The sequence below is a fragment of the Carlito syrichta genome, unplaced genomic scaffold, assembly GCF_000164805.1.
Source record: "Carlito syrichta isolate Samal-C Ts95f unplaced genomic scaffold, Tarsius_syrichta-2.0.1 Scaffold313357, whole genome shotgun sequence".
Lineage (NCBI taxonomy): Eukaryota > Metazoa > Chordata > Mammalia > Primates > Tarsiidae > Carlito > Carlito syrichta.
In genome coordinates this window covers 4,973-17,823 of record NW_007257453.1, presented here as the reverse complement: position 1 = coordinate 17,823, position 12,851 = coordinate 4,973, and the positions used below count along the sequence as shown (strand labels likewise).

Below are 12,851 nucleotides of genomic sequence, written 5' to 3'. Positions count from 1 at the left end.
GGTCTCGCCAAGTTGCCCAGGTGGGTCTCGAACCTGTGGGCTCAGGCAATCCACTCATCTCAGCCTCCCAAAGCGTGGGATTACAGGCTGAACCACCGAGCCCGACTCGAGATGAGGTCTTTGCCAAGTTGCCTTGGCTGGTCTTGAACCCCTGGGCTCAGGCAGTCCTCTCGTCTCGGCCTCCCAAAGTGCTCGGATGACAGGCGTGAGCCACCGCGTCCAGCCTCCTTTTTGTTTAAACAACAGCTTTATGGAGTTATGTCTTCTGAGCCACACAATGGACCCATTTTAAGCACACGCTTCAGTGATTTTTAGTGTATTTGTGGAGTTCTGCAGTCGAAATCGTCACAGTCAGCGTTAGACCATTCCAGTACCCTCAGAAGGAGCTCGGTCCCCGCAAAGCTGTTGCCCCACTCCCCTCCCCCAGCCCTGCACACCCACACATCTACTGTCTGTCTGGAATCGCCCCTCTGGACACTTGGTAGCAATGGAGTCCAGCAACGCGTGACCTTGAGTCCGGCTTCCCTCACCTAGCGTGCTGTCCACGAGGCCCATCCGTGTTGTCAGAACCCTCGTCCCCAGTATTGGTGACAGGCTGGTTCTGGGCCCCGGTCTCCCACAGACCCCACAATGCACGACGCTCACGTCCCACAGTCCGCCTGCAGGACCCACGGTGAGGAGAAGGCGGACCTCCGTGTCTGTGGGTTTTATGACCTTGAAGATGGCGTTTTCTCTCTAGGCGTGGTTGAATCTGCAAACTTGTAGCTTAGGGATGCCGAGAGTCAACTGCCACCCGCTTCTTCATGTTGTCAGATAATTTTCCGTGGATGGAGGGACCGTATGCCCCATTTGCCCTCGATGGGCATGTGGAAGAATTCCTCTCTTTTTTATTATTATGAAGAAGTGGGGTACAATTCAGGACTGGGTATACAAACGTTGATTATGCAGGTACCCTTCTGATGAGGTATGCCCCTCCCTCCCCAGCGGTTTCCCTCAACTGCCAATCCCACCCCCCTCCCCTGGCAGTTTCCCATGACTGCCAATCCCTTTCTTATACTTTTATCATTTTTCAAGGTCCGGTTATTGGTCTGGGATAGATCACTGAGTATGATCGACTCCAAATCTATCCAAGTTGCTGCGAAGTCCATGTGTTTGTCCTTTTTTTGAGTTGGAGTCTCACTCTGTAGCCCAGACTGGAGTGCAGCGGCCGCTCCCAGCCACCGCAGCCTCGACCCGCAGGGCTCCGGCGATCCTTCCGCCTCCGCCTTCCGAGTAGCCGGAACTACAGGCGTGCGCTACCACGCCCGGCTGATGTTTTAATTTATTGTAGAGATGAGATCTCGCCAAGTTGCCCAAGTGGGTCTCGAACCTGCGGGCTCAGGCAATTCACTCACCTCGGCCTCCCAAAGACGCGGGATTATGGGCTGAGCCACCGAGCCCGGCTTTTTTTTTTTTAATTTATCATAGAGATGAGGTCTCCCCCTCGTTGCCCAGACTGTCCTCGAACCCCTGAGTTCAGGTGCGCCTCTCGCCTGGTGCTCCCGAAGTGTTAGGATGACGGGCATGAGCCACTCGCCCGGCCCGTTTCCTCTTTTGTCTGTGAACAGTGTTCTGTGAACACTCGCCCACCAGGTTTTTTGGTTGCTGTTGCTGTTGTTTTTTGAGTCGGGGTCTCACTCTGTCCCAGGCTGGAGTGCAGTGACACGCTCGTGGCTACCGCAGGCCTTCACACACCAGGTTTTTTGGTTTTGTTTTGTTTTGTTTTTTGAGTTGGAGTCTCACTCTGTCGCCCAGACTGGAGTGCAGCGGCCGCTCCCGGCCACCGCAGCCTCGACCCGCTGGGCTCCGGCGATCCTTCCGCCTCAGCCTTCCGAGTAGCCGGAATTACAGGCGCGCGCTACCACGCCCGGCTGATTTTTTGATTTATTGTAGAGATGAGGTCTCGCTAAGTTGCCCAGGTGGGTCTCGAACCCGCAGGCTCAGGCAATCCGCTCACCTCAGCCTCCCAAAGCGCTGGGATTACAGGCTGAGCCACTGAACCCGGTTCACACCAGGTTTTCAGTGGACACGGTTTCATTTATCTTGGGACTCCCTGGGCCTTGTGGTGATCCCACGATGAGCTTCACAAGGGGCTGCCAGCCTGTTTTCGAACATGGCTGCATCATTGCCCATCCCCACCAGCATGGCACGAGTGTTCCCGTGTCCCCATGTCCTCGCCGACACTAGTCACTGTCATGGTTCGAGCTGTCCCCGTGGGTTTGAGGGTACCTTGTGGTGTTTTGGGGTACACCTCCCAGAGGCAGTGGACGTCCCATACTCCCATGGGCCCCAGGAACCCTGGGGGTTTCCTCGGAGTGGAGGCATCATTTTGTGGGAACGTCCATCCACAGGCCAGCAGGGTGAACCCCTACCCACGCGTGAAAGTGGACTTTACCCTGTCGCACAGCGAGGACTTGCTGGCGCCCACCTCTGAGCCCGTTGAGTGGAGGTACCACAGTCCCGAGGAGGAGATAAGGTGTGCGGTTCTTGATGACCCCACGGGTGGACCCTGTGGGCCTGGCAACCCTGCCCTATACCCAGCCGGGGCTGCAGTCTCGAACCCCTGGCCTCAAGGGAACCAGCTGGGGAGGCCGGCTGTGCCTCGCTGGACCCAGGGCATGGGGGCGACACCAGACTACCTGGAGTCGCCCCTGGCTCCACTGCTTTCCTGGGCTGGGACCTCGGGCACTCAGGCACTGTCCCTCTCGGGTCTCTGTGTTCCTGCTGTAAACTAGGGACAGTGGTAATGCCTACCACCCAGGGCTGTTTTCAGAATTAAAATGCACAACTACACAGACCAGGTGTGCCACCAGTGCCCAGCCATGGGCTCTAGCCCCGCCTCCCCCTTGGGACCTGCCCCTGGTCGTGGGGGGGGGTGGTGACGAGGGCTGGTGTGTGAGGCCCCTGTCTCCAGACTCCATGCTCTGATCCTTCTGCAGCTTGGGACCTGCCTGCTGGCTCTGGGATTTCTTAAGACGAAGCCGACAGGTGAGATGCCCGTTTTCTTGTGTTACTTGTTTGTTTGTTTTTTTTTAATGGGAGTCACTCTGTCATCCAGGCTGGAGTGCAGTGGCACAATCACACACTCACTGCAACCTCGACCTCCTGGCTCAGGCGATCCTTCTGCCTCAGCCTCCTGAGTAGCTGGAACTACAAGCCTGCACCACCATGTCCGGCTAACTTTTTTTTTTTTAATGTAGAGACGGGATTTTGCCAAGTTGCCCAGGCTGGTCTCAAATATCTGGGCTCAGGAAATCCTCTCACCTTGGCCTCCCAAAGTACTGGGGTTACAGGCATGAGCCACTGCACCCAGCATGATTTTCTTTCTTTCTTTTTTTGAGTTGGAGTATCACTGTGTTGCCTAGGCTGGAATGCAGTGGCATGCTCACGGCCACCGCAGCTTCGGCCGGCTGGGCTCAGGCGATCCTTTTGCCTCCGCCTTCCAAGTAGCTAGAACTACAGGCGCACACTACCACGTCCAGCTAATTTTCTGATTTACTATAGAGGCAAGGTCTCACCATGTTACCCAGGCTGGCCTTGAACTCATGGGCTCAGACAGTCCTCTCGCCTCGGCCTTCCAAAGTGCTGGGATGACGGGCTTGAGCCACCATGTCTGACCTTTTTTTTTTTTCTTTAATTGTAGAGATGAGTTTTTGCCAATTTCCCAGGCTGGTCTCAAACCCCGGGGTCAGGCAATCCTCTCACCTTGGCCTCCCAAAGTGCTGGGATGACAGGCTTGAGCCAGCACTTCTGACCAATTTTTTTTTTTAATGCAAACAGTAGAAGCATGCCATCCCTCACCTCCGAGGGAAGCTGAGTCCACTCTAGCCAGAGGCCAGCCTGACACACACGTGGCTCTGTCCTGGAGTCCAGCTGAGCCTCTCTCTTGACACACTCAGGGTCCTGGGACTCACCATCTCTCCTTAGCCTGTCACCGGGTGTGTCTGGGACTCCGTGGTGGAGTGTCCGCCTAGACACGCCCCATGGTGAAGGTCCTTTCTCTCTAGAAAATTATTTCATGCTGGCACTTATGGGCTTTTTTCTTGCACACCCCCGGAAAGTGCCGACACCCACACGCGTATCTGTGGGCGCCCTCCCCTCCTCGGAGAGCCGGGCTGATCTGTGAGCCCTGTTCCTCCTGGGCTCTGCTCACCCCTATCTGGCTGGCCCTTTGCAGGCCGGGTTCTTCCTGCCCCTCAGTGGTGGCGTGGACAGTGCGGCCACCGCCTGCCTCGTCTTCTCCATGTGCTGCCAGGTCTGCGAGGCCGTGAGGAGTGGAAGTAGGTGACGCTGGTCCCGGGGAGGGTCCCGGGGGAGGGGGTGGCACGTGGGCTGCCAGAGGGGAGAGGTGGAGGCGGAGGGAACACCTGGCCCTGGGCATCACAGGGGAGGGGGCTTGGCGGCCGTGCTTGGATGTCCCAGTGCCATGCCAGGGCCTGCAGGCCAGGGATAGCCAGGCCATCAATCCCTTCCTGGGGCTCTGAACCCATGTGGCTGCGTCCCCGAGCCACTCCTGCCCGCCACGTGTTCACAATGGAGCCCCGTGGAATGAACACGGGCCCTGGAAGCTCAGGCCTCCCCCTGTGGGCTGTGACATGATTGTAGCCACGGAGTGTGCATCAAGATATGGGACAATGGTGCTTGGCAGGGTCGCTGGGACATGGGCTGGGCTGGCACCTGGTGGGCACCAGGGGCTGGGACAGGCCAGGCGGGCACCTGGGATTGTGGGCTGCAATGGGGCCCAGCGGGCACTGGGGGCTGGGATGGGGGCAGGTGGGCTCCCAGGGCTGTGGACTGGGCCGGGACGGCGGGCGCCTTGAACACTCCACTGGCACTCACGGTTCTGACCTGATGGTTTTCAGATCAGGAAGTGCTGACTGATGTCCGGACCATCGTGAGCCAGGTCGACTATAGCCCCCAGGACCCCCAGGAGCTCTGTGGCCGCATACTGACCACTTGCTACATGGCCAGCGAGAACTCCTCCCAGGAGACGTGCACCCGGGCCAGGGAATTGGCACAGCAGATCGGAAGGTAGAATTGATCCCCTTGTTGGATACAGCAGGCAGCTGTGACAGAGGTCAGAGCCGCCAGGAGCTCCACTTGTGACTGCATTGGTGTTTAAATGTGTGTCTGTGGCCGTGCATGGCAGCTCACACCTGTCATCCCAGCACTTTGGGAGGCCAAGGTGGGAGGATCAGTTGAGCCCAGGAGGTCGAGACCAGCCTGCGCAACATAGCAAGACTTTGTCTCTACAAAAAATTTAAAAATCATCCGGGCTCGGTGGCTCAGCCTGTAATCCCTTGCTTGGGGAGGCTGAGGTGAGTGGATTGCCTGAGTCCGCGGGTTCGAGACCTGCCTGGGCAACTTGGCGAGACCTCATCTCTACAATAAATCAAAAATTAGCTGGGCGTGGTAGCACACGCTTGTAGTTCCAGCTACTTGGAAGGCTGAGGCAGAAAGATTGCCTGAGCCCAGCAGGTCAAGGCTGTGATGGCCAGGAGCAGCCACTGCACTCCAGTCTGGGTGACAGAGTGAGACTGCAACTCAAAAAAAAAAAAAAAAATTTTAAAAATTAGCTGGCCGGGCGTGGTGGCTCACGCCTATAATCCCAGCACTTTGAGAGACTGAGGTGAGAGGATTGCTTGAGACCGTGGGTTCAAGACCAACCTGGGCAACTTGGCGAGACCTCGTCTCTACAATAAATCAAAAAAACTAGCTAGACATGGTGGTGCATACCTGTGGTTCTAGCTACTTGGAACGGTGAGGCGGAAGGATCCCCTGAGCCCAGCAGGTCAAGGCTGCAGTGGCTGTGAGTATGCTGCTGCACTCCAGCCTGGGCGACTGAGTGAGACTCCACCTCAAAAAAAAAAATCAGCTGGACATGGTGGTGCACACCTGTAGTCCTAGCTACTACTTGGGTTGCTGAAGCGGGAGGATCTCCTGAGCCCAGGAGGTTGAGACCAGCCTGAGCAACATAGCAAGACCTCATCTCTACAAAAAAATTGAAAAATTAGCCGGGCATGGTAGCGCATGCCTGTAGTCCCAGCTACTCGGGAGGCTGAGGCAGGAGGATCGCCTGAGTCCAGGAAATCAAGGCTATGGTGAGCCATGATTGTGCCACTGCATTCCAGCTTGGACCACAGAGACCCTAACTCAAAAAAACAACGAATGAAGCTGTGACACATGACACCATGGGGTGAACCCCAAGGACAGGATGCTGAGTGAAGAGAGCCCGTCTCCAAAGGCCATATCATGTCTGACTCCACTTCTATGCAATGCCCAGAACTAGGAGCCCACAGAGACAGCATAGGGCTTGGTGGCTGTCAGAAGCTGGAGAAGGAGTGAGGAGCGGCTGTCCGTGGGGATGGGGTTTCCCTCTGGATGATGAGGAAGTTCTGAGCTGGGTGGTAGTGGCCACAGGGCTCTGGGAAGCTGCTATCCCCGGGTTATAGGTTCTAACGAGCAATGGTGGTGACTCTTGTGGCACGTGTGTTTCACTCCTGCCCTTTTCCCTCCAGCCATCACATCGGTGTCAATATCGACCCGGCCATGAAGGCCGTCGTGGGCATCTTTAGCCTGGTGACAGGGAGGAACCCTCTGTTCGCGGCTCACGGCGGAAGCAGCAGGGAAAACCTGGCGCTGCAGAACGTGCAGGTGTGTCCGCCGGGCGTCATCCCGACGGCTGGGCGGGGTCGACTGCTGTGCGCCTCGCTGGATGCGGGTCACGTGGCCTCGAGGACAAGGCTGGAGTCTGTTTTGGTATATGACTCTGTGTGTGTGTGTGTGTGTGTGTGTGTGTGTGTGTGTGCGCGCGCCAGAGTGTGGGGTGTGTAGGCTGGGGGTGTGCCTGAGTGCGAGAGTGAGTGTACATGACTATGAGAGTTTAGGGGTATATGGGTGTGTGTGTGAGTGCACAAGTGTGAATATGAGGATAAGTGTGAGGGTGTGTGTGTGAAGGTAAAAGGGCCCAAGGGTGTGAGTGTGCATGAGTGTACGTGGGGGTGCATGGACATGTGTGCGCAGGTGTGCGTGGGTGTGCACAAGTGTAAGTGAGGTGCGGGCACAGGGGTGTGTGAGTGCACAAGCGTGAGGGTGTGAGTATGAGTACACACTAGTAAGAGTGTGCACAGATATGTGATTGCGTCAATGTTCAGGAGTGTGAGCACACAATGCCTGCAAGTGTGCATGTGACTGTGTGAGTGGGTGTGAGTGTGCACAGATGTGTGAACACATGACTGTTCAGGAGGGTGGGTGTGAGCACACGCATGCCTGCGAGTGTGCACGTGACGGTGCGTGAGTGTGGGTGTAGATGCGAGTGTGCACAGATGTGTGAATGCATGAATGTTCAGGAGTGTGAGCACACACACCCCTGCTTGTGTGCATGCGTTAGTGTGTGAGTGTGCATGAGTGTGAATATGTGTGTGCACAGATGTGTGCGTGCACAACTGTTCGGGAGTAAGCATGTGCGACTACATGCATGCCTTCAAGTGTGCCCGTGATAGTGTGTGAGTGTGGTTGTGAGTGTGCACAGATATGTGAGTGCACAGCTGTTTGGGAGTATGAGCATGTGTTGCAAGTGTGCGCGCAATAGCGCGTGAGTGTGAATATACGTGTGTACAGATGGGTGAGTGCATGACTGTCCAGGATTGTGCGTGTGCATGTTTGAACACTTGCCTGCCTACAAGTGTGCACGGGATGGTGCATAGGTGTGCGTGGGTGTTTCTTTAATCCCTGGGGAGCAGCCAGACGCTGCCCTGTCCCCAGTTGGCTGGGTCCTGGGAGGTTGGGAGGGAGAAGAGGCCCTGAGCTCGGCTCCCAGGGTCTGTCCTGTCCCTCTCTGTCCCTGCTCCGCTATGTGTAGGTCGCCTCTCCCCTCCTCTAGAAACACCAGTGGTCAGGAGAGTGAAACGAGGTGGTCAGGCTCTCCCCACCCACCCACGGCCTGTCCTGCCACCAGTGCTCCCAAGCTCTGGGTCCTCCAGTCTTGAAGACCAGGTCCTGCCGAACTGGTGTGAGCCGGTGGAGGGGCAGGCCCAGAGGACACCTGCGGACATCTGTACTCACACGTCCCCAGGCTTGGAGGTCTGCACTCATGTCCCCAAGGAACTCTGAGTTATTTAACTTTATTGAGCTCCAGAGGTGTCCAGGAAGCCCTCTCTGTTGCGCCAGGGTGGGACCCTGGGGCTCGGGCTTGCCCCCACATGTCCCCTCCGGGTAACCTCCACATCTCCCTCGCATCCTGCAGGCCCGAGTCAGGATGGTCCTCGCCTACCTGTTTGCTCAGCTGAGCCTCTGGGCTCGGGGCGTACCCGGGGGGCTCCTCGTACTGGGATCCGCCAACGTGGATGAGAGGTGTGTGTGGCCCGGGGCTCGTGGTGGTGGTCCCTGGGGTCTTAAGTCTCAAGGGCATCCCTCCACCTCAGCCCCGTACTCGGGTTTTTGACACCGTCATGAGAAAGAATTCAGGACGAGTTGATGTGAAGCAAAATCAAAGAAGGTTTATTGCAAAGCAAAGTGCAGATGAGTGTGTGAGTGGATGTCAGTGTGTACAGATGTGTGCACTGACTCATGCTCCAGAGAGAGGCCATGTGGGTGGATTCAAGAGAGTTGGTCAGTGGGGCTTGGGTTTTCTTTTGTGACTGTCTCTAACTAGGGGCAGAATGGTCATGGGTTTTCTTGGATAGAGGCAGGGATTTCCCAGAAATGGGTGCCCTCTCATTCTCTATCCTTAAGTAGGCAAAACAGGACCTGTCGTGGCGTGGGTGGGTGCCTCATTTAGTATTTAACAAAAGTGTAATGAGCCTGGGGGTCGCCATGTTGGATCCAGCTGGTCTTAGCCAGTGTGACCACATACGGTTTTTTTTTTTCCATGACCTTATGGGCTCTTTGTCTTTGTAACTGTTTGTAAACAATTTCCCCTTGGCTGGTCATGGGATTTTTTTTGTCTGCTGCCTGGTATTTTCCCAGCATTCTGTGACCACCCAGTACCATTCCTATCTTGGTGTGACTTGAGGGTCTGATCAGTTCCCCAGATCAACCTTTATTTCAGTGAGAAAAAGTCTGTCTGACCAGGCGTGGGGACTTACGCCTGACCAGGCGTGGGGACTTACGCCTGTCATCCCAGCACTTTGGGAGGCCAAAGCGGGAGGATTGTCTGAGCCCAGGAGTTTGAGACCAGCCTGGGCAACATGGCGAGACCGCATCTCTACAATAAATTTTTTAAAATTAGCCGGGCACGGTGGCATGCACCTGTGGTCCCAGCTACTCGGGAGGCTGAAGCAGAAGGATCTCGTGAGCCCAGCAGGTTGAGGCTGCAGTAGCCGTGAATGTGCCCTGCACTCCAGCCTGGGCAACAGAGTGAGACCCTGACTCAAAAAAAAAAAAAAAAAAGAGAAAGTCTGTCTTAATTTTTAACATATAATTGTGTCCCCACCGTCCTTGTCACCACCTCCTGCTGGAGTTTCACTCCAAGACTGTCCTAAGGAACCTTGGCCCGACAGGTCTTCTGGGTGGCCCGAGGTTCCACACTGGCAGGATTTGTCCCCGTGCTTTGTGCCCACTCAAGTGGCACGCTCATACATGTGTGTTCACCTATGCAAACTTGCACACCCCCACTTGTGCACTCACACACCCCTGGACCCTCAAACGTACGTTGTGCACACCCATGCACATCTGTGCACACATGCTCATGCACTCATGCACACTCAGACACAATTGCACACCCACACCCTTGTGCCATTTTGCTGTCACACTCACACTTGTATACCTGTGCACAGTTGTGCACACACCCTCACACTCACACTTGTGCATTTATTCTTACCCTCATATTCATACGTGTGCACACATTCGCGCACACACATATGTGCACACTCATGCACACTTGTGCACACTCACATACTATGAGCTCACGCTCTTACCCTCATATTCATACGTGTGCACGCATGTACATTCACATACACGTGTGCACACAGACACATTTGCACACCCACTTGTTACCCTCATATCCATACACATTCGTGCACACATACTTGTGAACTCACACTCTTACCCTCATATTCATGTGTGCACCCACACAATTCATGCACACGCATTCACATTCATGCACACTTATGCACACTTGTGCACACAATCACACACTTTGAGCTCACACCCTCATATCCATACATGGTGCACACACACACACACAGTCACACACTCACACTCTTGCACTCATAGTCCTGTACACTCCTGTACTGACACGTGTGCACACCCACACTCCCCCACCGAAGGATAGTCACAAGGGACTGGAAAGTGGAAGGATGGACACCGCAGCTCCTCTGGCCAGCGTGGCCCGTCAATCCCAGCTTGTGCTCGTGGTCTCTTGGACAGCACAGCTCTGGGAGTGACAGGGTGAGGACAGACTCCGGGAGCCAGGTCCAGGGAGGCAGCCCCAGTGCTTCACATATCCCTCTGTCCGGACCCCGGGGATCTTATATCCCAAATGCTGCAGCACAGTGAGAGTCAGGAGAGGGGGGAAGGTGTGTAAGACGTACCCTGTGAAACAGGCAGGGGCAGCCTGGAAGGCCTCCCAGGGTCAAGGGCACCATCGAGGGATTCAGGCTGGGGAAGGGGCCTGGCCAGGATTCGCCTTGGGGGCGGGCGGGCTTGGTATAGCATGGGGGAGATGGGCAGCCATCCAGGGGTCCAGCCGGAGACCACAGTGGCCAGCGCCAGAGTTGACAGGGTAGGGGGAGAGGAGCAGTTCATGGAAGAGGTGCAGGAGTGTCCTGTGGCCGCCGTAACCAGTGGCCACAATGTTAGTGACTTCAGCAACATGAATATATTGTCTAGAGTTCTGTGTATTGGCTCCACCGTGGGTCTCCCTGGGCTCGGGTGAAGGGGTGCGCAGAGCTTTCTCCCTCTGGGGGTCCCGGGGAGAATCCGTTTCCTACCTTTTCCAGCTCTGGGGCCCCACCGCCCGTGGCCCCTGCTCATCTTCACGGCCTGGCCTCGCATCTCAGCACCCCTGCCCTGTGGTCATGGTACCCCGACTCCCACTGTCACCCCCTCTGCTTTTAAGGACCCCTGTGGTTGTCTTTCGGGCCCACCCTGCGAGCCAGGACCCCCTCCCGCCTCAAGCCCTCCACCGTCCCCATCTGCAAGGGCCCTTTGGCCCCGCGAGATGACAGATCTTGGGGACATCTTCTGCTGACCACAGGAGTTGGCATTGGCGGGCCAGGAGGGGCCCTGCTGCCGCCCGTGTTAGAGGTCCCGCCTCCCTCCCCATCCACACCCGTCCTCAGCCTCTCAGACAGGAGGCTCCTGGCTGAGGCTGGCGCATCCCAGACCTGGGCCACGGCCTGAGTGTCTCCTCTGGCGTGCCCGGCACTTGCTCTGGCCACAGCGGCTGCTCTGGGGCCCTCGAGTCGGCCGTGACACTGGCTCCTGGGCTCGTGGAGGGGGTGTCCTCGGCCAGCCAGGCTGGGGGTCTGCAGCCCCCTCGGAACTGCGTTCTTGCTCTCGTCCTCATCCTTATTCTCCCCCCACCCCATCCCTGTCCCTGGCTCTCCATCACCTCCCCCTCCCTCCCACTCCCTCTCTGTCTCCCTCCCTCCAGCCTCCTGGGCTACCTGACCAAGTACGACTGCTCCAGTGCCGACATCAACCCCATCGGCGGGATCAGCAAGACTGACCTGCGAGCCTTTGTCCAGTTCTGCGAGCGGCGCTTCCGGCTCCCCGCCCTGCGCAGGTGGGCGCCTGTCAACCCCGCCCATGGTTCCTGCACCGGCCCCGGGACACATTTGGTCGTCCCCTGCAGCGGGAACGTCCCACCCCTCTTTGCTCACCCTCGCTGGGGAGACCGTTCCCGGGAGACACTGGCCCACATTGCAGACGCGTTTAGCTGTCACGCAGGCTGTGCACCCGGTACCCAGTGGGTTGGGGTCAGGGCTGCCCTTATACCCTGCCAAGCATGGGACAGCAACGCGTCCCACAGCAGGGCGTTATCCAGCCCCCGGTGCCACGGTGCTGTGCAGAGTGGCCTGGGTTGGGCCTCCCACCGTGCCCTGCATCCCGGGATTATAAAACCACACTGGCCTCCATGCTCCCTGCCCACGGGCCTCCCTCTCTCTGGAAAGCCGCTTGGCGTGGCTCTGCCAGCATGGACAGGTCAGGTGGCCAGCATGCTGGGGGCCGACACTCAGGAGTGACTGTCATGTGTTTCAGCATCCTGTCTGCACCGGCCACTGCAGAGCTGGAGCCCTTGGCCGACGGACAGGTGTCCCAGACCGACGAGGTAACGGCGGGGGCTCTGTCCTACGCTGCCTCCCCTTCTTTCTGCCTCCCTCTGGCCACGCTCATTCCTTCCTTCCTTCTCCCTGCCCCGGGGAGCTGTACTCCATTACCGGGGTCCTGGTCCAGGCGCCCAGGGCTTAGCAACAGTCACCTCCCTGGCCTTAGACACTCCAATTTGTTTTCTCAGGGTTGGGGCCCAGGAAGGGGGTGATGGGATGGGTGAGGAGGGACAGCAGAGGGTGAACTGGGGAACGCAGGCCCCTCACAGGTGGAGGGAGGTCTCTCCATGGGCTTCAGAGCGACCTTGGAGGAGAATCGCCCTTGCCGCCACCACTTTACGCTGGCATTCAGGGGTTCAGCCGTGGGCTGTGGTTTGCAACTCAGTGCGTCCTGGAGAAAGTGACCTCGGGCCATGTAACGTAAGATCCATGACCTGAGTTCAAAAAAAGCCGGCCTCGGTAGCTCAGCCTGTAATCCTGCGCCTTTGGGAGGCTGAGGTGAGTGGATTGCCTGAGCCCACGGGTTCGAGACCCGCCTGG

General features: G+C 57.2%; 1 protein-coding gene across 1 annotated transcript in view; it reads left to right on the top strand.

Annotated features, from left to right (window-relative positions):
* LOC103272880 (glutamine-dependent NAD(+) synthetase-like) overlaps positions 1–12,851 on the top strand; it is a gene marked incomplete at both ends in the record, with an annotated part of 18,752 nt that overhangs the window by 1,747 nt on the left and 4,154 nt on the right. The window contains 8 exon segments of the mRNA XM_021718718.1: positions 2,391–2,515; positions 2,979–3,027; positions 4,217–4,319; positions 4,902–5,070; positions 6,558–6,693; positions 8,285–8,391; positions 11,636–11,767; positions 12,244–12,313. Coding sequence (XP_021574393.1) covers positions 2,391–2,515; positions 2,979–3,027; positions 4,217–4,319; positions 4,902–5,070; positions 6,558–6,693; positions 8,285–8,391; positions 11,636–11,767; positions 12,244–12,313 — 891 coding nt within the window.